Source organism: Symsagittifera roscoffensis, chromosome 3 (assembly GCF_963678635.1).
Source record: "Symsagittifera roscoffensis chromosome 3, txSymRosc1.1, whole genome shotgun sequence".
Lineage (NCBI taxonomy): Eukaryota > Metazoa > Xenacoelomorpha > Acoela > Convolutidae > Symsagittifera > Symsagittifera roscoffensis.
In genome coordinates, this window is record NC_087064.1 from 33708394 (window position 1) to 33735675 (window position 27282).

Here is a 27282-nt window from a genome sequence, read left to right on the forward strand (position 1 = left end):
CTCCTTCCCACTTGGCTGGTCACCTCTTCCAGTCAAGTCTCCTAGCGGTTCAGCTCAGTCCTTGTGAACCACTTTCCCACTCGGCTGGTCACCTCTTCCAGTCAAGTCTCCTAGTGGTCCGGCTCTGTCCTTGTGAATCACTTTCCCAATCGGCCGGTCACCTCTTCCAGTCAAGTCTCCTAGTAGTCCGTCTAGGTTGCAAGCCATCTGAAAACCCTTAACAACGCCACCCACTTGGGCACCTTATTGAAGTCATTGGTTTAGATTGCTAGATTGATCGAAACGATCGGTCTTATAAATTAGTATGGGTATACTATTTATTTATTATAAAGGTTTGATCCAACTAATCTGGTATCAAAGTCACTGTCATTTTTGTTTTATGGTTTTTGTTCCTTCTTCTATACTTTTTTCTTGTTTTGTTTCGCTCTTTGTCTTTTTGCTCGTGTTTTTGTCCCCCTAGTTACCCCCCTACTCAGTTAGCTAAGCCTCGTTCGGAGAGCGTACCAGGAAGTTTTCTCAAGTTTTCTTAAAAAGCTATCACGGTACAACCGGAAAGTTTACACGTTCCCGCTGAACCGTACCACCAGTACTCTAGAATGGGCATGCAGCCCGGAGCTGTGTCAAGTGGGTTCGACTCCGTAGTCATGATGTCGTAAAAACACCCAGGAGCGCCATAAAAACACTATGTAACAGTCGCCTACTTCGGTCACATATGAGGCTTAAGAAAAATAGGCCCTATAACTATTGGCTCAAGAGTCAGGGACACTATCTTTTGTGTTTTTCTACCTCAAAAACGGTCGGAGCCAATTCGGTTCGCTTGCGACATCAGACTAGAACCCGTTACAGCTTAAAGGCTACTACCAAAATATCACCCACTCTAGAAAATAAGAGCGTCACCATACTCAGGTCTCAAAATACCACAGACCAGTAGTCTCCACCATACAGCTGAAACTGAAGTCCTACACAAACAGCTACGCGTCGTCAAGTATTTTTGAGAACTAAAACTTCACTCCAAAATCACGTATTTTCGTGTTCCTCAAGGTCAAACTTCCAGATATGACCGACTGGCACAGTGCCGTGTCTACGCCAGAGAAAGGTTTAGCCGTGCTCAATTCCTTGTGAGTTTCCGCTGGAGCGGGTGTGTTGAGCAGTTGTTCGAAGAGCCTTGCCCAGGTTTCTATCCTCTCGTTAGCGTCCGTCACGAGCTGCCCCTGTGAGTCTTTGATATTCTCGCTGAGCCCACTAGGTTTACTGAAAAGTTTCTTAGCAACTGAGTGCACCTTTGATTTGTCACGGGTGTTATCCGCGTGGTTCATATTTTCAGCCAGTTTGTCGTAGAACGCCTTTCTGTCCTTTCGGACCGATTTCTTGACTTCTCGTCGTAGGAAGGCTTTTAAAGAACCCTTGCGGGCCCGGGCTCTCTTTTCAATCAGTTAGAGGGTCTCGTGGCTGATCCACGGGTTTTCTATGCGTTTCGCGGACACTATGGTTTTTGCTGCCGCTGAGTGTATGATGTCCTTCATTTGCCTCCACATCGCGTCCACGTACTCCTTAGTTTCCGCCGTGTCAAGCAGCTCATTTGTATGCGGTGGAGTCTTTGTCCTTGCGGAGGTTGGCGAGGTCATACGTGACGACGCGTAGCTGTTTGTGTAGGACTTCAGTTTCAGCTGTATGGTGGAGACTACTGGTCTGTGGTCGCTGTCGGACTTGAACTTTGGGATGTTGTCGATGTTTTTTAGGGAGTAGCGCCATCGTCTTGAGATGACAATGTGATCAATCTTGTTCCTCGTTTTGTGGTCGTTTGAAGTCCAAGTGTGGAGCGTGTGTCTCTTTTTGCGGAACGTCGTGCTGGTGACGACTACGAGGTCGTTCAGCAGGTAGAAGTTAGCACTTCTTTCTCCAATTGAGAAGCGCCCGATGATCTTTCCTTCTCCATCAGCCGGCTGGCCGATTTCGGCGTTTAAGTCGCCTCTGATCAGTAGGGCGTCCTTCAGTGGGTCATAAAGAAGAAGATCGTGGAGAGACACGTAGAACCGGTCTTTTTCCTCCTCGTCGCTGTCCTCTATTGGAGAGTAGGCGCAGATGCATGTGACAGCCGTAGCAGGGTTACTAACCGACCCCGCACTAATCCTACTGGGGTCGAGGGAGTATACTACCGTTACATCCCAAAAAGCTGCTTACAATAGCCCATGGAATGAGCGTCAAACCGTCTGTTCCCTTCTGATCGGTACTGCAGCGGTGTTGTGGCTCTAAAACAGAAAGAATTTTAGTCGAAGATATACCCTGCTTTATGAGGGCATTCAGAATTGATTGCCTTGACAATGTCTGTGAACACTTTAGGCAGGAAAAGCCATGCCAACCATCTTCGGTAAAGTCTTTTCCGCTTACGCATTTAGGCTGTTTCCAAATCTTAGACACTAATTGAAGTTGTTATTTCAATATTTTCAACCTTAGGATTTTGCACGGGTTGCCGGTTAACCATTGGGAGCCAAATATATCTTGGAACGCGTTAAATACTTATACTTTTGTCTAAATCAAGTCTTCAAATCAAGTCTGCAATCCGCTGTCGAAAGTTAGCTGTCCATTTTTTGGGTCTTGTTTTCCGGAGCCATTTCATTTTTTCCAAGTTCAAACCTCCGTTTAAGCGCATCCTTATAAGTTTCATCAACAAAATCCAAGCCAAAGCTTTCGCGTCAGGCGTTTTCTGCTCATAGTACTGCTGAGGCTAAGAAAGCGGGTGAAGCTAGTAAACTAGCGGAAGAAACACCCAACCCATCTTGGGCTGCCGGATAATTGCTTTTCAAAACTGGTTATCATCCGTTGACACATTGATGACCTTGCACAACGAGTTTCGTAGTATTTCATCGTAGCGTTCAAAACAAAAATCGGTTTGCAAGAAGCAAGGGCTCGTACGCACCAGAAATATTGGAGTTTCGGCATCTTTTCTCAAAGAAAGTACCAAAATGGGCGTCATGTTTGTCAATGACATCAAAGATTTTTTCAAGCTATTGAATTTTTTGTCGAGCAATTCTTTTCGACAAAGTTCAGCGAGAATGATCCGATTGTAGGAAGCTCTTTTTTTTGTTTTTCTGTTTGTTTTGGTTCATTTTGTTTTTAGAAATTCAATTGTTACTGAGTTTTGTTGTGTACTCATGGTCGGTCCCGAAAAAAAAGTTCGCATTTTTCATTGTTCATGCCATAGGATTGTTTTGATTTCAGGATGTCCGGAGTACTAGCTTGTAGTTTTTGGCTAAATTTTTATCTCATAAACACCAGATGTTGATTTTTGACTCTAGCTGTTTGACTAGTATCTAGATTGTTTCCGCAAAAACGGTTGAAGGTTCAGGCTCGCCTTGTTGAAGTTTCTTCTCTGACATTAAATTAGAGCATTCTTTAAAAAAAGGTAACTAGGTTTACTATACGAGCAATGGGTGTAGTTGTACAACTCTGGACATTTTGAAAAAACGAGATTCAGCATCGTTTCTCTATTTAGAGAGTTAAAGGCATTCTCTAAGCCTAGTTTTATAAGAACAATGAGTTTTGTTGTTTTGTCATCGCGCTCAATTATGTTTTGAATTGAGTGTGCAGCTTTTTTTCTGCTCCTTGTTTTGTGCCGCACCTGACCTGTAGGTTTTCAATTTTTTGTTGCTCTGGAAGGGCCTTGCTTGCGGCGCATTTAGATGCGATATGTCTTAGCGTGTTGTCTATGCCAATTGGTCTAAAGTCTCCGTCTATCTTTATAAGGGAAATAAGTTCGGCGCCGAATAAGAAAAAGTTCATAAGGGTGTGGGTATTTTACAGATCGGTAAGCAACCTCAAAAGAACGAATCCTGCACTTCGATTCGTCTTACGAACAAGACCTTTAAATGTGAGAATTTATTCTATCTGAGCGTGTACCTGATCTCCTTGGAAATAACATTATCAATTCGTACAGATCGAATTCAATCACAAAAAAAAATTTTTTTTATGTGGAGCTGCAAATTTGGCTCACTGTGAGTGTTCATACAACATTTTTGATAGTTATCAATTAAAAATAGTGCAATTTTGTCATCTGAAGCAGGAAATCGTATCTCTCCTTTTATCTTTCCTTCATTGAGTTTACTAGACTTACGGATGAGTTTACTACACTTATGGCTTGAAACTTACGGATGAGGTTTTGAAGTGAAACGGCGTTTTCTTGATTTTTTTGTTCATCAAAAAGCTCATGCTTGTGGTTTGTTTCTGTCTACTTTTTTTGGGTTGCAAAAAAAAACAAGAAAAACTTTTGAAAAACTAGCCATTTTGTAACAATTTCTTTATTGTAGAAGTCATTCACTTTATTTAACCAGTAAACTCGCCGCCAAGGGAGCAAGCCGGTCTTTTGGTACTCTCGTGAGTACTCGCAATTTTGAGATGTAAGTTTTATTATAATTGTCTAGCACTAAATCATTATCTATTGTTGCTTTAATACTAGATTATACATCAAGGCATGAAGAACTTTAAAACCATTGTGTCGATAAGATGAAATATTAACCAATTGATAAGCAGCTAAGACAACAATTACATCTAAGCCAATTTACAAGCCTGACGGTTCTAAGCAATCTTTGCCTGTACATTCTTTATTGTTTTTCTTCATATTGGCGCAGCGTAAGCTAAAAAAAAATGGATTTTAACTGGAATTTATGGGGATGAATTGGCCCATGATAAGCGGTTCAGGAGAATTTTAAAGATCAACAAAGAGAGTTGAGATAAATTAAATTTTTCAAATCGATCTACAAAAACCAAAAACAAGGCAAAATCTCAACCGAGCTCAGCAGGTCCAGCGCCATCAGTCTCCTCAAGCCAGTTCCACTTTCTGCGCACTCCAGAAGTCCACCTGTGAGACATGTCGCTAAAATGATCAAAAAGCGCTGAACACACAGACACAAATAACGTGTATAACAAACTTTTTAAATAAAACTGTTACAATAATCAGGATTGTTCCATAAAAGTTTTTGGAAGTAATTTCCTAAGTTTCACTATTGTTTGATGTTCTTGATATTTTGGTTTTGAGGAAAGTTTTGGGGGAAAATCTGTTAAATTTATGCGTACAATTTTTCTTTACGACCTTATCCACTTCAAGTGTATTTCAACTATGAAAATAAATGTTTTTCTTCCTCTTAAATTACTAATATTAAAGCTAGCGAGACCACAGTTCTAAACGAGCTTTTAATTGAAACTCATCAAAAACGGCGGTATAATAATTGAATTGGAAAATCAGTAACAATTTGGAACAGGTTACTTGATGACAAAATCGATTCTAAAAACAGCCTATTAGAAAAGCAAAAGCATTTTTATATTACTTAGTTTAATTTAAAGAAGATCCACAAAGGCAAATTATCAAAACATCTCATGTAAAGACTTCATATTTTCAGTGAAATTTTTTTTTCCGTTACCTTGTGATACTATCAACTAAAGTTTCCTGTAGTTAACAATTATTATTTTTTTAAAATTAAAATTACACTTACACTCGTACATTTGAAAATACTTTCACCTGGCAAAAAAGTGTCTTTTTTAAATAATTATAAAAAACCATTTACTTACTCTAAAATAAACGCGAAACAGAGAGTTGCAACAATTGCTAATTAATGCCAAAATGGAAGCCTAGATACAACCAAAAACTATGCCAAAGGCAGAGAAAAATTCAATTGCCATCAAACAAAACTTACAAACCGATAATTAAAGCGACTTTTTTGAGACACCAGGTGAGCCAAGTTTTCATATACGGCTTTGCAATTTTTTGAAGTACTACTCAAAACACTCACACGCAAAGAAATTCGATGCGGCTAAACAAAAAATTCTAAGTCAGAAAATCAGAAATTATCATGGTAACCGAGGTAATTTCATCTTATCAACCAGTCAAACAACCATAGGAACTTCATAAACTAGAGAAAAGTAAAGGCTTACGTGGATAAATTAAAGCATCATTTGATTGGGAATCAAGCCCATCAGAAAAAGAAAACTAACACCCTGCACAGAATAAATCGGAGGTGAAAGAAATAGTAAGCTTTGACCTGAAACGAAGCTATGATTTGATACTTTCACTAAGCTATGCTTTTGTTTCCTTGTTTCTGCAAATGATAAATTTCTTCGAAAGTAAGATTATCTTTTATCGTGCCGAAAACACATACAGTGTTCAAAACCTAAATTGCCAAGGAGATTTTCTTCTTAGACATGTATACCTGCCCGGGATACCTCGGTACATGACCTCAACTTCTTACAAAGTGTACGCAGTGCTACGGCCGCTGCCACCCTGATCTTTAGAAGCTAATAAAGGAAGTATATATCCATCTTCACTTAAGTCTCCTTATTTAGTGAATCGGAAGTGGTTCTAAGGAAAAATCAAGGTTGAAACTTGAACATTTTTGAGAATTTTTGATAACCGAGAACTGACATCATTGATTTATGATAATGACACTAATTCAAACGTCTTGTCATTTGGTAGAAAATTGTTGTAAGCAATTGTCAAGATAAAATGGCAAGGACATAGAAGCAAAGTTGAGAAGTTCCATATTTTTCTAAGCTAAATTTATCAGTTTTTGAGAGAAAAACGGGGAAACTCAAGATAATCAGAAAAACTTTGAATCTCCCGAAACCAGTTTGACAATTATTCAATCTTTGCACTAACTAATATTTAAAATTTAATAAATCGAAGCTAATTTTTTCAAAAAACTGAAATTATTTCCTTCCAACCTAACTCGAAATTGTTTCCTTCCAACTAAACTGTTGCACAAAACTTCGCAGTGATACACGCGTCCTACTACAGTTGCGACAGAGAAAACAACAAGAATTCAAAGAAAGCTGAAAAAATTTTGAACTGACCAAAAATGGTCGATCAGCAAATATAGTGTAGATGGAAAGACGGTATTTTAGACAACGTTAGTTCAAAATTAAGTCAGGGGTTAAGACCTAGAAAAACAAGGGGTAAAAAAGAGGATATCTGAAACAATAATAATTGAGTAAGGGAGAGAGATAAATATGGCAATGGTGTGTTCGTTCCCAAAATGTTACTAACGGAGGCATTCACCGGTTCCAACGACTTCGAAAGCTACTTAACAGACTTTGCGCTACTAGCCGAACTACAAAATCAAAAACGTACTGTAATTGGAACGGAAACTGATAACTGTGTTAACCGCTTCGATTAATAATCTTTTTTGAGGATCATTTTTCAGACGAGAATCAAGAAGAGCGGCATCTAACTCCAACTTCGGAATGGACAAGGCCTTTCTAGGCGCAACCATGACATTGCCAAAGACGAAAAAAAATTAGGTTTTTTTGTTAAAGCGCGAACACGACCAATCGAAGTCCTGCGAAACACCTCCTGGTAGAAGTCAACAAGTAAGTGTAAATCGATATTTTTGACGGAAACATCACAATAATGCTGCGCTAGGCTTCGGTCAAAGACTTGTGCAGCATTATCTCGATGTTTCGGTCAAAATTATTGATTTACACTTACTTGTTGACTTCTACCAGGAGGTGTTTCGCAGGACTTCGATTCGTTGTGTTCGCGCTTGAACAAAAAAAACTACGATTTTTTTCGTCTTTGGTCAGGGTTGCGCCTAGGAAGGCATTGTCCATTCCGAAGTTGGAGTTAGATGCCGCTCTTCTTGATTCTCGTCTTAAAGATGATCTTCAAAAAAGATTATTAATCGAAGCGGTTAACACATTCATGAGTTCTTATAGCACCACGTTGCTTCAGTGGTTTGTCTCGAAAGAGAAACTTCCCATCTTTGTCAGCAATCGGGTGGAAGAAACACGCCTTTGATTTAACCAAGGTTGGTAAAGGTCTCATGTCGCTAGTGGCGTTAATTTTGCAAAGAGCGGAGGCCGCGGCATTTCAGCTGAGAATTTGAAATTTTTTACAAATGATTGGCCGTTCAATCTTTCAACAGACGTCATTGAAAATGATTTTTTTGACGACACCGTTATTTTCGTAGCTAATACTAAGGCGCCCAAACACACTATGACGTTTGGAGCGCCCTACGCTCGTTCCGTCGTTTGCACCGAACTCTCGCGTACTGGTTGCGGTTACTGCCCAGCCAAAAAACCTTTTGATAACTCAGATAAGACAAAAATCGACCCATCTGAACTTAAGATTGCGGAAGAAACGTTGTTATGGTTTTTCTAAAAAACAACGTCAAGTCAATCAGTCGGAGTGCAACCTATTTGCTATTTTTGTGTCCAAATAACCTTATAAGCTCCGCCGGCTAATTAGCCTTCAATGCTGAGCATTCTGTAATCTCTTGAATGGTCGTCATCCCTTACTAGTCTTGTTTATCTATCATTTCCACTGCGAGCATCACTTTCAGAGCATTGATCATTTACGTTCCGCGATTCACTTTTTTCATTCGTGGTACTCAAGTTGCGTTTTATAATCCGGTTCATTGAAAAAGACTGTGTCATAAGCCTTATACGAAAACCGCTGCCTTAAAACCGATTATGTCGGATCTACCGGTTGATTATTTGGGATTTAAGCAACAATCTTTCAACAATTGCTCTGTGGATTACTTTTGTCCCTATCATCAAATCATCCGGCGCAGCTCTGAAACAGCAGATCATTCTTGTTCAACTGCCTAAGAAACAACCTAAGAAGTCGTTCATATTGAAATCGTACCCTTTTTAAACAAAAGCTATTGTTTGACAGATTTACAGCAATTTCTTACGCCTACTGTTACAACATCCATATTTTGGTCCCAAAAGGAATCAATTTCGTTGGCGTAGAAAATGATCTATTCCTATGCATTTGTGAGGGAAGTAAATGCGCAACATAGCTCCTCATACATAAAATATAATTTTAACATTTAACCCATCAGGAGCCCCACATCATGGTGGTTCATGGGAAGGAATGGTACGCAGATTTAAGCGAGTCGTCACTTCAACAATTGATTCCCGTAAGTTGACGGACGAACCTCAGTATATTTTTTGCTGGGTTGAAAGTTCTTCGAACTACCGGACTACTACGCCAGTGACTTCGCATCCTACCGAAGTTTCGAGGCGCTAGGGTCGAAATACTTTCTGCTTGGGCAACAATGCGCAGATTTCCTGTATTTGTTTGCAGACGACAGTTTTGACGGCAAGAAATGGTATAACCGTGCACAGTCGGACGGGAAATATATATGTTCACGATGGCTGAAATGGTATGTTCCTGAAATTTACGTACAAGTGGTGCTCTTCAACTCCCCCAGAGCTCAAGACTAGGGCTACTACCCGCTCAGGTAGCGTAGGATACCCTAAGTGATTTGAAAACAAAATCTTTTCCTTTTGTTAATTTTTATGCTCGTTTTTAAGTTTGATAAGAGTTTCATGGTGGTGTTTCAGATCGTTTTTTTATTGTCAAAACGAGCAAAATTTTTTACCGTCAGTTTTTGCTGAACTGAAAATATTTGAATTCGTTTACTTGTTTATTGTTTTGATTTTGTCGGAAATAGTGAAAAATACACGAGCTTTTTTTTCAAGAGCGAGAAAAATTAATGTCAGTTCTGTAGTAGAATTTTAAAAAAGAGGCGAATTTTCTTAAACAGTTTTTTTATATTTACTTTTCAAACAAAAAAATGAAAAATATTTCAAAAACAACTATTTGAAATCGGTGTTCACAAAAACAACTCAAAGGTCAAGACACTATATCATTTGATTGCGGCAAAATGAGAGAAGAAAGGCAACAAAACTATACTATCCAAATTTTTTGCAAGTTGATCGAGACCTTATTGTTCCGACTTTCGACACGAAAGTAACGGAATATTTGTGCTCGGGTGGGTTTTTCTTCTTCAGACAGTTTCGGCTTTTTAACTAGCCATTTTTGACAATTTTTTTATATCATTCAAAAAGTATTGATTTTTTAATTTTGAATTTGAAAAATTAATTAACCTGTGATTTTTTTCATAAAGCTATGGGGGTTTAAAGATTGTCATTTTGACCAATTTTGGGGACAATTAACGCGCTATATTTTGCGCTATTAACGCATGAGCAGATATTGCAAATTGGTTGAAAGAAATTTATTAACACAAATGATTTGTTATAAGGTTGAAAATCTATTCTTTTGTACTTTATATGGTGTGTGGGGGATGATTCTCATAAAAAATTTCAAGTTTATAAAAAAAAATTTCATTTCTTTTATTATATTTAATTTTTATATTATTATTGCTCCATAAACATTAAAAAGCAGTCGGAACATTCAGGGCTTCGCCCTGATAATAGCAGTCTTGTATAGTTTTCAATCAGGTTTTCCCTAAAACTACAATTTTTTTAAAAATATTTGAAGAGCTGAAATCAATCTTCAAAGTAATATTTGGAATAAACATTTGAAGGTTTGTTTGAACTGAACAATATATTGAATTCAAACGTCAATGGTTACCAGCCAAAATACTGGTTTATATTTTCGAAAATGCATAAGTTATGCTGGAAAATTAGTCAACCTGGTTAGTCAATCTGACTCGAAAAATTTATTTCAAGCTGTAAAAGTAATAATTTCAGTGCATAAAAAGCCCTCTTCGGGAGTTTAAACAGGTATTTCAATTTGAACTTCTTGGTCGATAAAGTTGTCTCATAGGAGTTATTCTATTCGTGGAATAACTCATTCATGTGACGAGTTACTTTATGGTTGAATTATGTTGAGCCTTTCCATTGTTTTTGTTCCGACTTCCGTAATGGAAGTAACGGAACATTTCGCTCGGGGTGGTTTTTTTTCAGAAAAATTTCGATATTTTAACTAGCGATTTTTGACGGAATTTTTTATATCATTCAAAAGGTATTGTTGTCTTGAGCTTAAATTTGAAAACATATTTTACCTGTGATCATTTTTCGTAAAGTTATGGCGTTTACAAATTGCCATTTTGGCCAAATTGTACAATTAACGCGCGATATATTTGAAAACATATTTGAAAACATATTTTACCTGTGATCATTTTTCGTAAAGTTATGGCGTTTACAAATTGCCATTTTGGCCAAATTGTACAATTAACGCGAGATTTAATCCGTCTTGGAAATCATTCCAAATTGGTTGTAAGAAGCTTATGTGAGTAATTCATTATTTAAAAAGAGCGAAATCTATCCTTTTGTTTTTTATATGGCTTTTTTGGAGCTGATTGTCACAAAAAATCTCAAATTTTAGAACAAAAAAACATTTTATTTTATAACATTCATTTTTTTTGTTATTATTGCCCCATAGACCGTAAAAGGCAGTCGGATACAAGCAGTTTTGTTTAATTTGGTGCTCAAATCATTATAAACAACTGCTGCTTTGTGAAACACGCATGCAAAATGTATAAGCTGCTTTGTGAAACACGCATGCAAAAAAAAAACAACATAACTCAGTATAAAATTGATAAGCAACTAACGTGAAAAAAAGATATACATAATTTTGAGAAATTTCTTCCTCTCCTACTCCGGCTACTTTTCAATCAAAAATTTCCAATTTTCAAAACAAAAATTGGGTTAACAAATTATTGCATGTAGTTAAGCTAATTATCTACTGTTTGCTTTAAAATTACTGATTCGAATTCAAAATTTCCCTATTAAACCGACTTCAGGATGTACTGTCAAATTGGATGGCACTATGGCAATATTTTGAGGTTTTCAGTCTCACATTACGAGTGCAAACTGTGAAAAGGATAGGCGCACAATTTTGTGTTTGTATGCTCCTGGATTCCACAGACAAGTCTTTAAGCATGTTAAAATTTTGTAAAAAAAATGAAAGAACAAAAAAACAAAAGGAGTGTCCTTGTTGATGAATCCGCTAACAATTCACAAAATGCGCAGTTCGGCCTCGTGATTCATATGGTCGATAGATGGTGATGTGGTATCAAAACGCTGCTTAACTTTTCAAAAATAAAACTTTTCCGATAGAATGAGGTTCGATGTTAAACTAGCTAAAACGAACTCTGCGAAAAAATTCTACCGCTCCGATGAGATTGCTTCTGATGCAAATTCGTTTATTACAGCCGGATCAACTGTGCATAAGTTGTTTAGTTATTCTCAATACTTGAACATGGCGAGATAGGTATTTGCTTTAACAAGTAAACATGTTAAAATACATGACAGGCGCATTTAAAAGTCTAGTCTATTTTTTTAAAGAAAATCATTTTTGATTCAAATATGGACGTGAACTTGTTGCAAAATGTTCTTGATGGTAGCAATTTCAAAATCAGGAGTTCAATTTTTCCACGTGAGATCTAGTTAGTTAGACATCGATTCGATGTGAAATAATCTAGCTATCCTTTTAAGTATCTGGTTAGTCTAAATTTCATGGAAATTTCTTAATTTTAAAGCAGTTACCTTTATCTTGAAATAACGAATTTTTTTTGTATAATGAGGGATGACCTATTGGTTATACTCATAGAGTATTTTCAGATAAGGTATACCGTCTGCTCGTCACGCTATCTTATTTTCGGCCGGATAGATTCTTGCAACTTCTTAGTCTAATACCGATCTTAATCCTATTCTTGTATCTCACCTCTCAATAGATCTAGTGTATACTAGTTTGTGCGAGTTAGTTCTTGGAGTTTATCCAGAAGGAGAACAACTGTATTGAAAGTTTTATTCTAATTGTTCTGCTGCTGAAACTACAAGTAGCTTCAGCACTTACAAATAAGTGTCAATGTTAGAGATGGAATATGATTGGTTAATTATAAATATTTTATAGTGATAATCCATCAATAAAATAATTGGTTTATAAATACTAGTTTAGAACTGGTTCCAATAAGTATAAAAATAGATTTTGTAACATTTGAAAGCTGAGTTGGACGATGTTAATTTTCAGATAGAGTTTGCCTTTTTTTGCATTGGATACAAATCATATTTGCATTGGTTCATTGGGCAATATTTTGGACCACTATAGAAGTTTTGTTTGATGGGCTCTTTTTCCTTCCACACCCCCCACCTCGCACGAGCTTCGATATATTAGTATAACGAATGGTTCTACGAGGTTGAGTATTGAGACCAAATATGTTTGTCGTTGCCTTATTTGTCTGTATGTAAATTTTCATAACAATCGGACATTAAGGTCAACAAATTTACATGTTAAAATTCGCAGGTGGGGGGGGGGGGGGGGAGGAAAACGAGCCGTTTGATGCTTTGGCTGTAAATTTATTCGAAGTGATTTTACCTTTGTAAATGAAATTAGTAGATACCACTTTCACTTCAGATCTGAAGGGTGTAGCCTGCATATCTCTTCATAGGAGACATCACCGTTGGATTAAGTGTAGATATTGGCACAATCGCACAATTCCCCTCTTCCCCCCTCAAGGACCTACCGTAGAACCGTAGACCCACCTCCTCTAGCCATGTCTTAATTTTGAAAGTTGATTGCGTTTTTCAATGAAGCTCACAAAAAAATTTTCATTTGCAATAGGTAACTTAAACGAATTATTACGTATATAAGTTATTATTCATAATTTTTGTCGGTTAATCTTTTTTTATATAATTAGATCAATATAGTTTGCCCACAAAGTTCATTCTCAAAAACCGCTTCTTAATCTCCCCTTAACTAGTTGGGGGATTTTACGGCTGGTTCTAGATAGTCAGTTGTAAAGCAAATCTACATTATTCTTTAAATGGACTAAAGGCCTGTGTTGATCACATGCTCAACAGAGCGCCAATTACCTAGGCACTGTCATATTTCATGTCTTATGTAAGCAACCAGCACGCACTTATCATAATTGCTCGATTATTAGCTTAATTTTAGGATTTATTGTTCCGATTTTCGTAACGAAAGTAACGGCATATTTGTGCTCGAGGTGGGTTTTTTTTCTTCAGATAAATTTCGAATGTTTTTAACTAGCCATTTTTGACATTATTTTTTATATCTTTCAAAAGGCATTGTTTTCCTTATTTTAAATTCGAAAAGATATTTCACCTGTGATCATTTTTTGTAAGACTATGGGGGCTTAAAGATTGCCATTTTGGCCAATCTTGGACACTTAACGCGCAATTTATTTCGCTTTATTAACGTGTAAGCGGAGGTTTAATCCGTCTTAGAAATCCTTCCAAATTGGTTGTAAGAAGCTTATTTGATTAAATATTTTGTTATCCTAAATATTTTGTTAATTATTTTGTTATTGTAGCGAAATCTATCCTTTGGTATTTTATATTGCATTTGGGCTGCTGATTTTCACAAAAAATCTCAAATTTTAGAAAAAAATTACATTTTATTTAATAAAAATTTGAAGGTTTGTTTTAACTGAACAATATATCAAACTCAAACGTCAACGGTTGCAAACCAAATTACTAGTTTAACTTCTTGAAAGTGCATATGTTATGCTGAAAAATTGGTCAGCCAGATTAGTCAATCTGACTCCAAAATTTTATTTCAAGATGTAGTAATGAATAATTTCAGTGCATAAAAAGCCCTCTTTGGGAGTTTAAATAGGTATACCATTTTGAGCTTCTTGGTCGATAATATTGTCTCATAAGAGTTATTCTATTCGTGGAATAACTCATTCATGTGACGAGTTACTTTATGGTTGAATTATGTTGAGCCTTTCCATTGTTTTTGTTCCGACTTCCGTAATGGAAGTAACGGAACATTTCGCTCGGGGTGGTTTTTTTTCAGAAAAATTTCGATATTTTAACTAGCGATTTTTGACGGAATTTTTTATATCATTCAAAAGGTATTGTTGTCTTGAGCTTAAATTTGAAAACATATTTTACCTGTGATCATTTTTCGTAAAGTTATGGCGTTTACAAATTGCCATTTTGGCCAAATTGTACAATTAACGCGCGATATATTTGAAAACATATTTGAAAACATATTTTACCTGTGATCATTTTTCGTAAAGTTATGGCGTTTACAAATTGCCATTTTGGCCAAATTGTACAATTAACGCGAGATTTAATCCGTCTTGGAAATCATTCCAAATTGGTTGTAAGAAGCTTATGTGAGTAATTCATTATTTAAAAAGAGCGAAATCTATCCTTTTGTTTTTTATATGGCTTTTTTGGAGCTGATTGTCACAAAAAATCTCAAATTTTAGAACAAAAAAACATTTTATTTTATAACATTCATTTTTTTTGTTATTATTGCCCCATAGACCGTAAAAGGCAGTCGGATACAAGCAGTTTTGTTTAATTTGGTGCTCAAATCATTATAAACAACTGCTGCTTTGTGAAACACGCATGCAAAATGTATAAGCTGCTTTGTGAAACACGCATGCAAAAAAAAAACAACATAACTCAGTATAAAATTGATAAGCAACTAACGTGAAAAAAAGATATACATAATTTTGAGAAATTTCTTCCTCTCCTACTCCGGCTACTTTTCAATCAAAAATTTCCAATTTTCAAAACAAAAATTGGGTTAACAAATTATTGCATGTAGTTAAGCTAATTATCTACTGTTTGCTTTAAAATTACTGATTCGAATTCAAAATTTCCCTATTAAACCGACTTCAGGATGTACTGTCAAATTGGATGGCACTATGGCAATATTTTGAGGTTTTCAGTCTCACATTACGAGTGCAAACTGTGAAAAGGATAGGCGCACAATTTTGTGTTTGTATGCTCCTGGATTCCACAGACAAGTCTTTAAGCATGTTAAAATTTTGTAAAAAAAATGAAAGAACAAAAAAACAAAAGGAGTGTCCTTGTTGATGAATCCGCTAACAATTCACAAAATGCGCAGTTCGGCCTCGTGATTCATATGGTCGATAGATGGTGATGTGGTATCAAAACGCTGCTTAACTTTTCAAAAATAAAACTTTTCCGATAGAATGAGGTTCGATGTTAAACTAGCTAAAACGAACTCTGCGAAAAAATTCTACCGCTCCGATGAGATTGCTTCTGATGCAAATTCGTTTATTACAGCCGGATCAACTGTGCATAAGTTGTTTAGTTATTCTCAATACTTGAACATGGCGAGATAGGTATTTGCTTTAACAAGTAAACATGTTAAAATACATGACAGGCGCATTTAAAAGTCTAGTCTATTTTTTTAAAGAAAATCATTTTTGATTCAAATATGGACGTGAACTTGTTGCAAAATGTTCTTGATGGTAGCAATTTCAAAATCAGGAGTTCAATTTTTCCACGTGAGATCTAGTTAGTTAGACATCGATTCGATGTGAAATAATCTAGCTATCCTTTTAAGTATCTGGTTAGTCTAAATTTCATGGAAATTTCTTAATTTTAAAGCAGTTACCTTTATCTTGAAATAACGAATTTTTTTTGTATAATGAGGGATGACCTATTGGTTATACTCATAGAGTATTTTCAGATAAGGTATACCGTCTGCTCGTCACGCTATCTTATTTTCGGCCGGATAGATTCTTGCAACTTCTTAGTCTAATACCGATCTTAATCCTATTCTTGTATCTCACCTCTCAATAGATCTAGTGTATACTAGTTTGTGCGAGTTAGTTCTTGGAGTTTATCCAGAAGGAGAACAACTGTATTGAAAGTTTTATTCTAATTGTTCTGCTGCTGAAACTACAAGTAGCTTCAGCACTTACAAATAAGTGTCAATGTTAGAGATGGAATATGATTGGTTAATTATAAATATTTTATAGTGATAATCCATCAATAAAATAATTGGTTTATAAATACTAGTTTAGAACTGGTTCCAATAAGTATAAAAATAGATTTTGTAACATTTGAAAGCTGAGTTGGACGATGTTAATTTTCAGATAGAGTTTGCCTTTTTTTGCATTGGATACAAATCATATTTGCATTGGTTCATTGGGCAATATTTTGGACCACTATAGAAGTTTTGTTTGATGGGCTCTTTTTCCTTCCACACCCCCCACCTCGCACGAGCTTCGATATATTAGTATAACGAATGGTTCTACGAGGTTGAGTATTGAGACCAAATATGTTTGTCGTTGCCTTATTTGTCTGTATGTAAATTTTCATAACAATCGGACATTAAGGTCAACAAATTTACATGTTAAAATTCGCAGGTGGGGGGGGGGGGAGGAAAACGAGCCGTTTGATGCTTTGGCTGTAAATTTATTCGAAGTGATTTTACCTTTGTAAATGAAATTAGTAGATACCACTTTCACTTCAGATCTGAAGGGTGTAGCCTGCATATCTCTTCATAGGAGACATCACCGTTGGATTAAGTGTAGATATTGGCACAATCGCACAATTCCCCTCTTCCCCCCTCAAGGACCTACCGTAGAACCGTAGACCCACCTCCTCTAGCCATGTCTTAATTTTGAAAGTTGATTGCGTTTTTCAATGAAGCTCACAAAAAAATTTTCATTTGCAATAGGTAACTTAAACGAATTATTACGTATATAAGTTATTATTCATAATTTTTGTCGGTTAATCTTTTTTTATATAATTAGATCAATATAGTTTGCCCACAAAGTTCATTCTCAAAAACCGCTTCTTAATCTCCCCTTAACTAGTTGGGGGATTTTACGGCTGGTTCTAGATAGTCAGTTGTAAAGCAAATCTACATTATTCTTTAAATGGACTAAAGGCCTGTGTTGATCACATGCTCAACAGAGCGCCAATTACCTAGGCACTGTCATATTTCATGTCTTATGTAAGCAACCAGCACGCACTTATCATAATTGCTCGATTATTAGCTTAATTTTAGGATTTATTGTTCCGATTTTCGTAACGAAAGTAACGGCATATTTGTGCTCGAGGTGGGTTTTTTTTCTTCAGATAAATTTCGAATGTTTTTAACTAGCCATTTTTGACATTATTTTTTATATCTTTCAAAAGGCATTGTTTTCCTTATTTTAAATTCGAAAAGATATTTCACCTGTGATCATTTTTTGTAAGACTATGGGGGCTTAAAGATTGCCATTTTGGCCAATCTTGGACACTTAACGCGCAATTTATTTCGCTTTATTAACGTGTAAGCGGAGGTTTAATCCGTCTTAGAAATCCTTCCAAATTGGTTGTAAGAAGCTTATTTGATTAAATATTTTGTTATCCTAAATATTTTGTTAATTATTTTGTTATTGTAGCGAAATCTATCCTTTGGTATTTTATATTGCATTTGGGCTGCTGATTTTCACAAAAAATCTCAAATTTTAGAAAAAAATTACATTTTATTTAATAAAAATTTGAAGGTTTGTTTTAACTGAACAATATATCAAACTCAAACGTCAACGGTTGCAAACCAAATTACTAGTTTAACTTCTTGAAAGTGCATATGTTATGCTGAAAAATTGGTCAGCCAGATTAGTCAATCTGACTCCAAAATTTTATTTCAAGATGTAGTAATGAATAATTTCAGTGCATAAAAAGCCCTCTTTGGGAGTTTAAATAGGTATACCATTTTGAGCTTCTTGGTCGATAATATTGTCTCATAAGAGTTATTCTTTTTGATACTGACGATTTATTTTATGGTTGAATTATGTTGAGCTTTTCCATTGTTTTGGTTCCGACTTCCGTAACGAAATTAACGGAACATTTCGCTTGGGGTGGTTTTTTTCTTCAGGCAAATTTCGACTTTTTATCTAGCCATTTTTGACGGAGTTTTTTTATCATTCGAAAGCTATTGTTGTCTTGAGCTTAACTTTGAAAAAATATTTCACCTCTGATCTTTTTTCGTAAAGTTATGGGGGCTTAAAGATTGCAATTTTGGCCAATTTGGTACAATTAACGCGCGATATATTTCGCGCTATTAACGCGTAAGTGGAGATTTAATGCGTCTCAGAAATCTTTCCATATTGTTTGCAAGAAGCCTATTGAGTAATTTTTTGATAAAAAGAGCGAAATCTATCCTTTTGTTTTTTATATGGCGTTTGGCAAGCTGAATTTCACAAAAAAAAATTCAAATTTTAGAAAAAAAAATTACATTTCATTGTATTACATTTATTTTTTTTATGCTATAACTGCCCCATAGACCATAAAAGGCTGTCGGATACGAGGAGTCTTGATTAATTTGGTGCTCAAATCACTATAATCAACTAGCGCACCCACCCCAACAAAGCTGCTTCAGGAATTACGCGTGCAAAAAAAACAACAACATAACTCAGTATAAAAATGATAAACGACAAACGTGAAAAAATGGATATACATAATTTTGAGAAATTTATTCTCTCCTACTCCGACTATTTTTCAATCAAAAAATTCCAATTTATAAAACAAAAATTGGGCAAGCAAGTTATTGCATGTAGTTAAACTAATTTTCTACTGTTTGGTTTAAAATTACTGAATCGAGTTTAAAATTTCTCTATTGATTCGAGTTCAAAACAGGATGTACTGTCAAACATGTGTACCTATGGCAACATTTTGAGGATTTAAGTCTCAAATTACGAGTCCAAATTGTGAATGGATAGGCGCACAGTTTTGTGTTTATATGTTCCTGGATTCCAGAAACAAGTCTTTAAGCATGTTAAATTTTTGTCGGAACGATGAAGAAAATGAAATACCAAAATAAAAACAATGGGAGTGTCCTTGTTGAGGAATCAGCTTACAATTCACAAAATGCACAGTAAGGCCTCGTAATTCACGCCCCTAATGATCAATAGATGGTGATGTGGTATCAAAATGTTGCTTAACCTTTCAAAAATAAAACTTTTCCGATAGAATGAGGTTCGATGTTAAACTAGTTAAAACGAACTCAAAAGGTTCTACTGCTCCGATAAGATTGCTTCTGATGCAAAGTCGTTTTTTACAGCCGAATCAATTGTGTTCAAGCTGTTCAGTTATTGTCAACTTTTGGAAAATAATTTGAACATGGCGAGACAGGTATTTGCTTTAACAAGTAAACATATTAAAATACGTAACAGGTGCATTTAAAAATCTAATTTTTTTTTTGGAAAAGCAGTTTTGACTCAAATATGGACTTGAATTTGTTGCAAAATGTTCTTGATGGTAGCAATTCCGAAATCAGGAGTTCAATTTTTCAACGTGAGATCTTGTTAGTTAGATATCGATTCGATTTGAAATAATCTAGCTATCCTTTTAAGTATCTGTTTAGTCTAATTTTCATGGAGAAGTTCTTCGTTTTAAAGCAGTTAAATTTATCTTGAAATAAGAATTTTTTGTATAAGTATATAAAAGTAGACTTTGTAACATTTGAAAACTCAGTTGACAAGGTTAATTTTCAGATAGAAATTGCCTTTTTTTGCATTGGATGCAAATCATATTTGCATTGGTTCCCTGGGCAAAAATTTGGACCACAATAGAAGTTTTGTTTGATGCTTTGGCTGTAACCTTCTTTGGAGTGATTTTACTTTTGTAAATGAAACTGATAGATACAACTTTCACTTAAGATCTGAAGGGTGTAGCCTGCATATCTCTTCATAGGAGACATCACCGTTGGATTAAGTGTAGATATTGGCACAGTCGCACAATTCCCCTCTTCCCCCCTCAAGGACCTACCGTAGAACCGTAGAACCACCTCCTCTAGCCATGTCTTAATTTTGAAAGTTGATTGCGTTTTTCAATGAAGCTCGCAAAAAAATTTTCATTTGTAATAGTTAACTTAAACGAATTATTACGTATATAAGTTTTTATTCATAATTTTTGTCGGTTAATCTTTTTTTATATAATTAGATCAATATAGTTTGCCCACAAAGTTCATTCTCAAAAACCGCTACTTAATCTCCCCTGAACTGGTTCGGGGATTTTACGGTTGGTTCTAGATAGTCAGTTGTAAAGCAAATCTACATTATTCTTTAATTGGATTAAAGGCTCAACAGAGCGCCATTTACTAGACATTGTCATGTTTCATGTCTTATGCAAGCAACCAGCACGCACTTATCATAATTGCGCGGTTATTAGCCTAATTTTAGATTTTATTGTTCCGATTTTCGTAACGAAAGTAACGGAATAATTGTGCTCGAGGTGGTTTTTTTTCTTCAGATAATTTCGACTGTTTAACTAGCCATTTTTGACATTATTTTTCTTATATATTGGTATTGGTAAGCAAAAAGTTTTTGTATACCTAATTTTAAATTCGAAAAGATATTTCACCTGTGATCATTTTTGTAACGCTAAGAGGGCTTAAAGATTGCCATTTTGGCCAATCTTGGACAATTAGCGCGCAATATATTTCGCTTTATTCACGCGTAAGCAGATATTTATTCCGTCTTAGAAATCGTTCCAAATTGGTTGTAAGAAGCTTATTTGATTAATTATTTTGTTAAAAAGAGCGAAATCTATCTTTTTGCAGTTTATATGGCGTTTGGGGTGCTGAAAAATTGGTCAGTCAGATTAGTCAATCTGACTCGAAAATTCTATTTCAAGATGTAGTAATGAATAACTTAAGTGCATAAAAAGCCCTCTTTGGGAGTTTAAATAGGTATACCATTTTGAGCTTCTTGGTCAATAATTTTGTCTCATAAGAGTTATTGTTCCGACTTTTGATGAAAGTAACGGAATAGTTGTGCTCGGGGTGGGTTTTTTTTCTTCAGACAAACTTTGGCTTTTAACTAGCCATTTTTGACTTCATTTTTTTATCATTCAAAGGGTATTGTTGTCCTCAGCTTAGATTTGAAACAATGTTTTACCTGTGATCTTTTTTCATAAATCTATGGGGGTTTCAAGGTTGCCATTTTGGCCAATTTGGGACAATTAACGCGCGATATAATTCGCGCTATTAACGCGTAAGCGGAGAGTTAATCCGTCTTAGAAATCGTTCCAATTAGTTTAATGAAGCTTATTTGCCATAATTGATTTGTTACAAGTAGCGAAAATTATCTTTTTGTTTTTTATATCGCGTGTTGGGGATGACTTTCATAAAAAATTTCATTTTATTTTATTACTTTTAATTTGTTTATGTTATTACGGCTCCATAAACCTTAATAGGCAGTCGGAACATTTAAGGCTTCGCCCTGATACGAGCAGTCTTGTTCTTTTTGATACTGACGATTTACTTTTTGGTTGAATTATGTTGAGCCTTTCCATTGATTTGGTTCCGACTTCCGTAACGAAAATAACGGAACATTTCGCTTGGGTGGTTTTTTTTTCTTCGGACAAATTTCGACTAGCCACTTTATCTATCCATTTTTGACGGAATTTTTTATCATTCGAAAGCTATTGTTGTCTTGAGCTTAACTTTGAAAAGATGTTTCACCTCTGATCTTTTTCGTAAAGTTATGGGGGCTTAAAGATTGCCATTTTGGCCAATTTGGTACAATTAACGCGCGATACATTTCGCGCTATTAACGCGTAAGCGAAGATTGAATCCGTCTTAAAAATCGTTCCAATTTGGTTCAAGGAAGCCTATATGCTATAATCGATTTGTTAATAGGAGCAAAATCTATCACTTTGTACTCAATATGGTGTGTGGGGGGATGTTTTCACAAAAAAATCTCAATTTTTTTTTAATTTTTATTTTATTTTTTTTTACATTCAAGTTTTTCATGTTATTAATGCTCCATAGACCTTAAAAAGCAGTCGGAACATCCCGGGTTTTGCCCTGATACGAGCAGTCTTGTTAACTCTCAGCCTTAGTAGTTAAATGACGACGCGTGAAATGCTTAATATGAACAAGAAAAACTATTGACAAAAGTTCGTTCCCACAAAACCATTCAATATTCTACTTATCAGACGAGCTCGACTCCTATCGCATTTTTGGTTGTAAAAAAGTTTCTCGTTTATATTATCAACTAGAAATCTGAGCCTAATATCTCTAATGAAGCTCTATAATAATAATCTCTAATGAAACTGTTTCTATAAAAGATGTGTGCGTGTGCTAGGTTCAGCCGTGCAGCTATAAGTACTTGGGTGATCCACACCCCCTGGTATTATATATTGAAACTATTTCATCAGAGATTACTTTGATAATACGCTGAAACTTCTACAGTAGTTAGATTTAATTGTTCATTCCAGATTCAATATAAAACTAGTTATTGTCATTTGTACGCAGCTTTTCAATTTGATCATGATACCAATTGTGTTCATGGTACTATTTGTTCAGCTGGGATCTACTGAGAATAATGGAATGGGGCTAACCCCCACAATGGGGTTCATGAGTTGGGAAAGATTCAGGTACATTTGAAAGAACAAAACGCCCAATTTTGTTCAAACATCGCTCTAAAACTGCCCGTTCGTATTGATTAAGCTAAGATGAAATCAATACGATAGTGGCTTTGTCCCTATAAATGAGCACCTTAAAAAATGGGCACAACATCCCAGCACGGGATAATACTACAAGTATAAAACTTGTACAGGGGCGAATTGAGAATTTTTGCGAAGGGGGCGGATTTTGGGGAACTTTTTGGAAATTCTCTTGCTCAAAGCTGTTTTTTGGCGTGAACTTTTGCTGAACTTTAAGGATATATTGACGCAAAAGAGTCGACCTAAATAGACTCTCGTAAAATAGCTCAGAAGGGACCCTTTGGTTGGTAGAAGCGTTCAAATACCTACGGAAGGGGCGTCCCCGCCACGCCTCAAATCCGTTCTTGATTTGTAACTTCTACTTAATTTCGCAGAGAAACTCAGATAGCATCTTAAACTTCAAAATGTTTTTCTGCATTTAGATGCCAAACGGATTGCGTGAACTTTCCTAATGAGTGCATAAATGAGAATTTGTTCATGACGATGGCGGATGCGATGGTCACTTTTGGCTTGAAGGATGCCGGCTACACCTATCTCGCCATAGACGACTGTTGGCTCATGAAGAACAGAAGCGCAGATGGCCATCTGGTAGCCGATCCGGATAGGTTTCCCAGTGGAATAAAGGCACTGGCTGATTACATGCACGAGAGAGGACTGAAACTGGGTATGATTGCAGCCATGAACATTGCAGTTCTTATCTTTTTTAAACAGCGTTCTGGCCTAAGAAGAGCTTGTTTTTTTTTTGAATGGCTGATGTGGGTCTTGAAAAAAGGGGCTGTAAGATTGACGGAGTCGCTTCTACTCATAGAAATAGTTTCTTGTATCATAAAGGCCAAAAACTTTCATGGTATGATGGGAGATTGACACATTAGCTCTTTGCGATAGCGAAAAACTAAAAATGTAAGTCATTTTTGCAAATATTTTATTGCAACTCAGGCCATGATGAAATATGGTTTCAATATGAACGATAAATCACTGAGCCTAAATGATGTTTATTGACGTGAAAAAAAAAACACATTAATACAAAGATACTTCCCAGTACTTGATCGGAGCTATTTAAACCCGTTGGCCTGTATTAAAAATGTTGACCAACATAATCAATTTAATAAAAAATACTTTTTAAACTTCTTGGATTTGTTTTTTACATTTGGCTTTCGTGGCATTTCAATATTCGAAACAACTCGAGACAAACAAAGCATTTCATTTCATATGCTAAACAAAATTGGTACTAATGTGGTCAGTAGCGTGCCGGAAGGGGGGGACCCCTGCCCCCCCCCTCAATTCTGGTTTTCAGGGTCTTCCCTTTGGTATAACATTTCTGGCTGATTAGTCTCAAAAATTTTGTAAAAGTTTTCGAAAAACCGCCCCTCTAAAAAAAATTTCTGTGCACGCCACTGAAGGTGGTTCTGGCTTTTAATTAGGTATTTATGAAGATGTCGGGTCAATCACATGCGATGGATATCCTGGAAGTGAAGGCTACGAAGACACTGACGCACAATTATTCGCTTCATGGGGTGTAGACATGCTGAAGTTCGATGGATGCAACATTGATCTCGAAGGGTTGAGAGCAGGCTATAAAAAGATGGCAAAGTCACTCGTTGATACCGGCCGGGATATTTTATACGTGTGCGAATGGCCTTATTATGATGCAAATGTGAGCTACGCTGAAGTTAACTTATACTGTAATCAGTATAGAAACTTCCACGACATGGATGACTGCTGGGACGCGCACGGTATCTTCCAGAAAATTATGTATTATGCAGCTAATCAGGTATACCAAACGTTTGCTTTTTGATAATCTAATCATAAAATGACAAGGGTAGTCATTCGGGGGCGGATCTAGGATTTTCTTGAGAGGGGGGGGGGCGGATTTTAAAGAAAATTGAAATTTTTAAGGTCGACCAAATCAAATTTTTGGGCACTTTTTGATTTTTTTTTGCCAAAATTCGCCTATTTTTTGGCGCGTGCTCCCCTGTAAAAATAGTATATATTGACGCCGAAATTGTCTTTAGTAAAATTTTAGGGTTGCTTGCCAAAAATGGAGGTCATGAAATAATCCCTGAGCGAGAGGGTGTCCACCTCCGCCTCCCAACCCCTAAATCCGCCCCCGAAAACAGTTGGTGTGCATGTATTCACAGATATCATTGCTGAAAGTTAAAAGAATTGTTAGAAAAAACTCGGTAGTAGCCTAAAAATGCGGCATAAAAACTAATTTTGCGCCAAAAAAAACCAAAGACCCGACGCCAAATCGTTTCCGCTTTGCAAAGTGGTCGAAACAATAAAATGTTACCGGTAGCTGCATAGCAGCTATTTTTTAAATATCCGGTTGTATTCGTGTAGCCAGTACTTTTTTAATAGTCCCTTTTAGTACGCATTGCAGCTGATCCAATTATATTTTAAAATAGAAATCATATACAACGGAAAAAATCATGAAAATCAGATTTATTTTTATTATCTGATAAAATAACTATTCACTCAACCGGCTGTTTGCGTCAAATGTAAGCCATTAACTGGTCTTATATTTCAGACAATTTTCACTAAAATGAGGTTTTTAAATGGCATAACCACCACACAGGTTGATGCCTTTTCGGTATTCTCCCAAGCCGCACTAAATTGTAAACTTATAATTTCATAAAATGTATGGTGATAAGTTTGTGGCTTGAAAATAAAATGATCAAGTTTCTGACCAGTCTGATAATGCATTTATATCGCTTTGAACACAAATTTAGAATGAGATGAAAAGTTATTAAACGTTCAACGAGAGCTGCATTTTCAAAGCACAAATGCACAAACCACAGGGATTATGATCAAAATTTTAGGATAAATTTGCAAAATACAGCGGACCAGGGCACTTCGTCGATCCGGACCAGTTAATGGTTGGAAACCCTGGAACTTCTTTTGGACATCAGAAGATCCAGATGGCAATGTGGTGCATGTGGAGTGCCCCGTTGATTGTATCTTCCGACCTCCGATCCATAAATGAAGCAGAACTCAGTCTTCTGCTGAATCGATACTTGATCCGGATCAATCAGGACCCCCTCGGACAAATGGCTAAACAGGTCATGAGTGAAGCGAATGGCGCAACTCAAGTATGGCTCAAAGAGCTTGGGGACCATACTTTTGGAGAATACGCTATCTGCACTTTTCACGCTAAATCTGATGACCAAACAATTCTTCTCTATTTCTCACTGAAGTCGTTAGGAATTGACCAGCCACCTAAAGGATTTGGCTTTCTTCTAACCGATGCCTTCACAGGAAATACACTGGTTTCAGTTCCAATTTTCTGGCAGACTCAAATTAAAGTGTACGTTGCTGCATTCGATGCAATTGTGTGGATCGTTCAACAGAAAAAGATCGGAAGCTCAGCTGTTCCCGAAAAAGTTATATATCGCAGAAGTCACTAAGTTTTTGCATCTAACCTTTTGTCTAGTGGACATAATATGAATATTTTCTATAAACGCCTATAAGACGTAAAATTTTTCAATTATTTGCATGGCGTGCATTGAAATTGAAAAATTTACTTGAAAACAAATACTATTGATAAACTCGTAACTATTCAAAAGCCTATTGGTCTGGTGTTCGAAGATAATTCCGAAGATCTGAGTGTAAAATATTTGCATAATTATACGGTAACTTGATTGATCAAAAGCCATAAATCTCAATTGAATATTGGTTTCGCAAAGACTTGAAAACCTTACATCACGGATAACACATGGATAACGCCTAAAAAAAGAGCAACTTTTCAAATACAGTGCCGATTTAAATTATCCGGGCAAAACGAAAAAAAACCTGAATTTTCCAACACGTTTTTCTCAAAGTGGGCTAAGATTAGACAAAAAGTGAAGAGAACAAAAGTTGCTTAGAATTTCATCAGAAATAATTTTTTCTCCGAGTGCAATTTTTTTCTCCGAAAATCTCAACAAAAATTTTACCGCAAAAATGGGTCATTTTTGTTTTTTTCCAATTTATCAAGAAATACACTGAAATTACTTTGTTAATTGATGAAAAATATATACCACAAGAAGCCTCTTACACAGCCCAACAAAATTCGAGAAGGCTGTTAAATCTCCAAAATCCTTTATAAGAGAAAATGCTTTTGCTTGATAGTCAAGAAACTTGATTTTTACTATATAAGCCCAAAATCTTTGCTCAAAAACAAATTTTAAACAATTTGCTCAAGTTTTTGGAGATTTAAGCCTTCTAAAACTTTGTTGGACTGTGTAGGACGCTATTTGTGATATATATTTCTCATCAATTAAAAAAGTAGTTTCAGCGTAATTTTTGATTAATTGAAAAAATGAC

The 27282-nt window shown here is 35.9% G+C and overlaps 2 protein-coding genes across 2 annotated transcripts; one reads left to right on the plus strand and one right to left on the minus strand.

Annotated features, from left to right (window-relative positions):
• Positions 1-1433: 1433 nt before the first annotated feature.
• Positions 1434-4866, minus strand: LOC134841680 (craniofacial development protein 2-like). Its single transcript, XM_063857715.1, has 2 exons — positions 4785-4866; positions 1434-2152 (listed from the first exon to the last, which is right to left on the minus strand). Exons 1-2 carry the CDS (start codon positions 4864-4866, stop codon positions 1434-1436), a joined length of 801 nt encoding a protein of 266 aa, XP_063713785.1.
• Positions 4867-22700: 17834 nt separating this feature from the next.
• Positions 22701-26625, plus strand: LOC134841986 (alpha-N-acetylgalactosaminidase-like). Its single transcript, XM_063858115.1, has 4 exons — positions 22701-22911; positions 23403-23644; positions 24402-24751; positions 25800-26625. The coding sequence occupies exons 1-4, from the start codon at positions 22805-22807 to the stop codon at positions 26382-26384; spliced, it is 1284 nt and encodes a 427-aa protein (XP_063714185.1). The 5' UTR covers positions 22701-22804; the 3' UTR covers positions 26385-26625.
• The last annotated feature ends 657 nt before the right edge of the window (positions 26626-27282 follow it).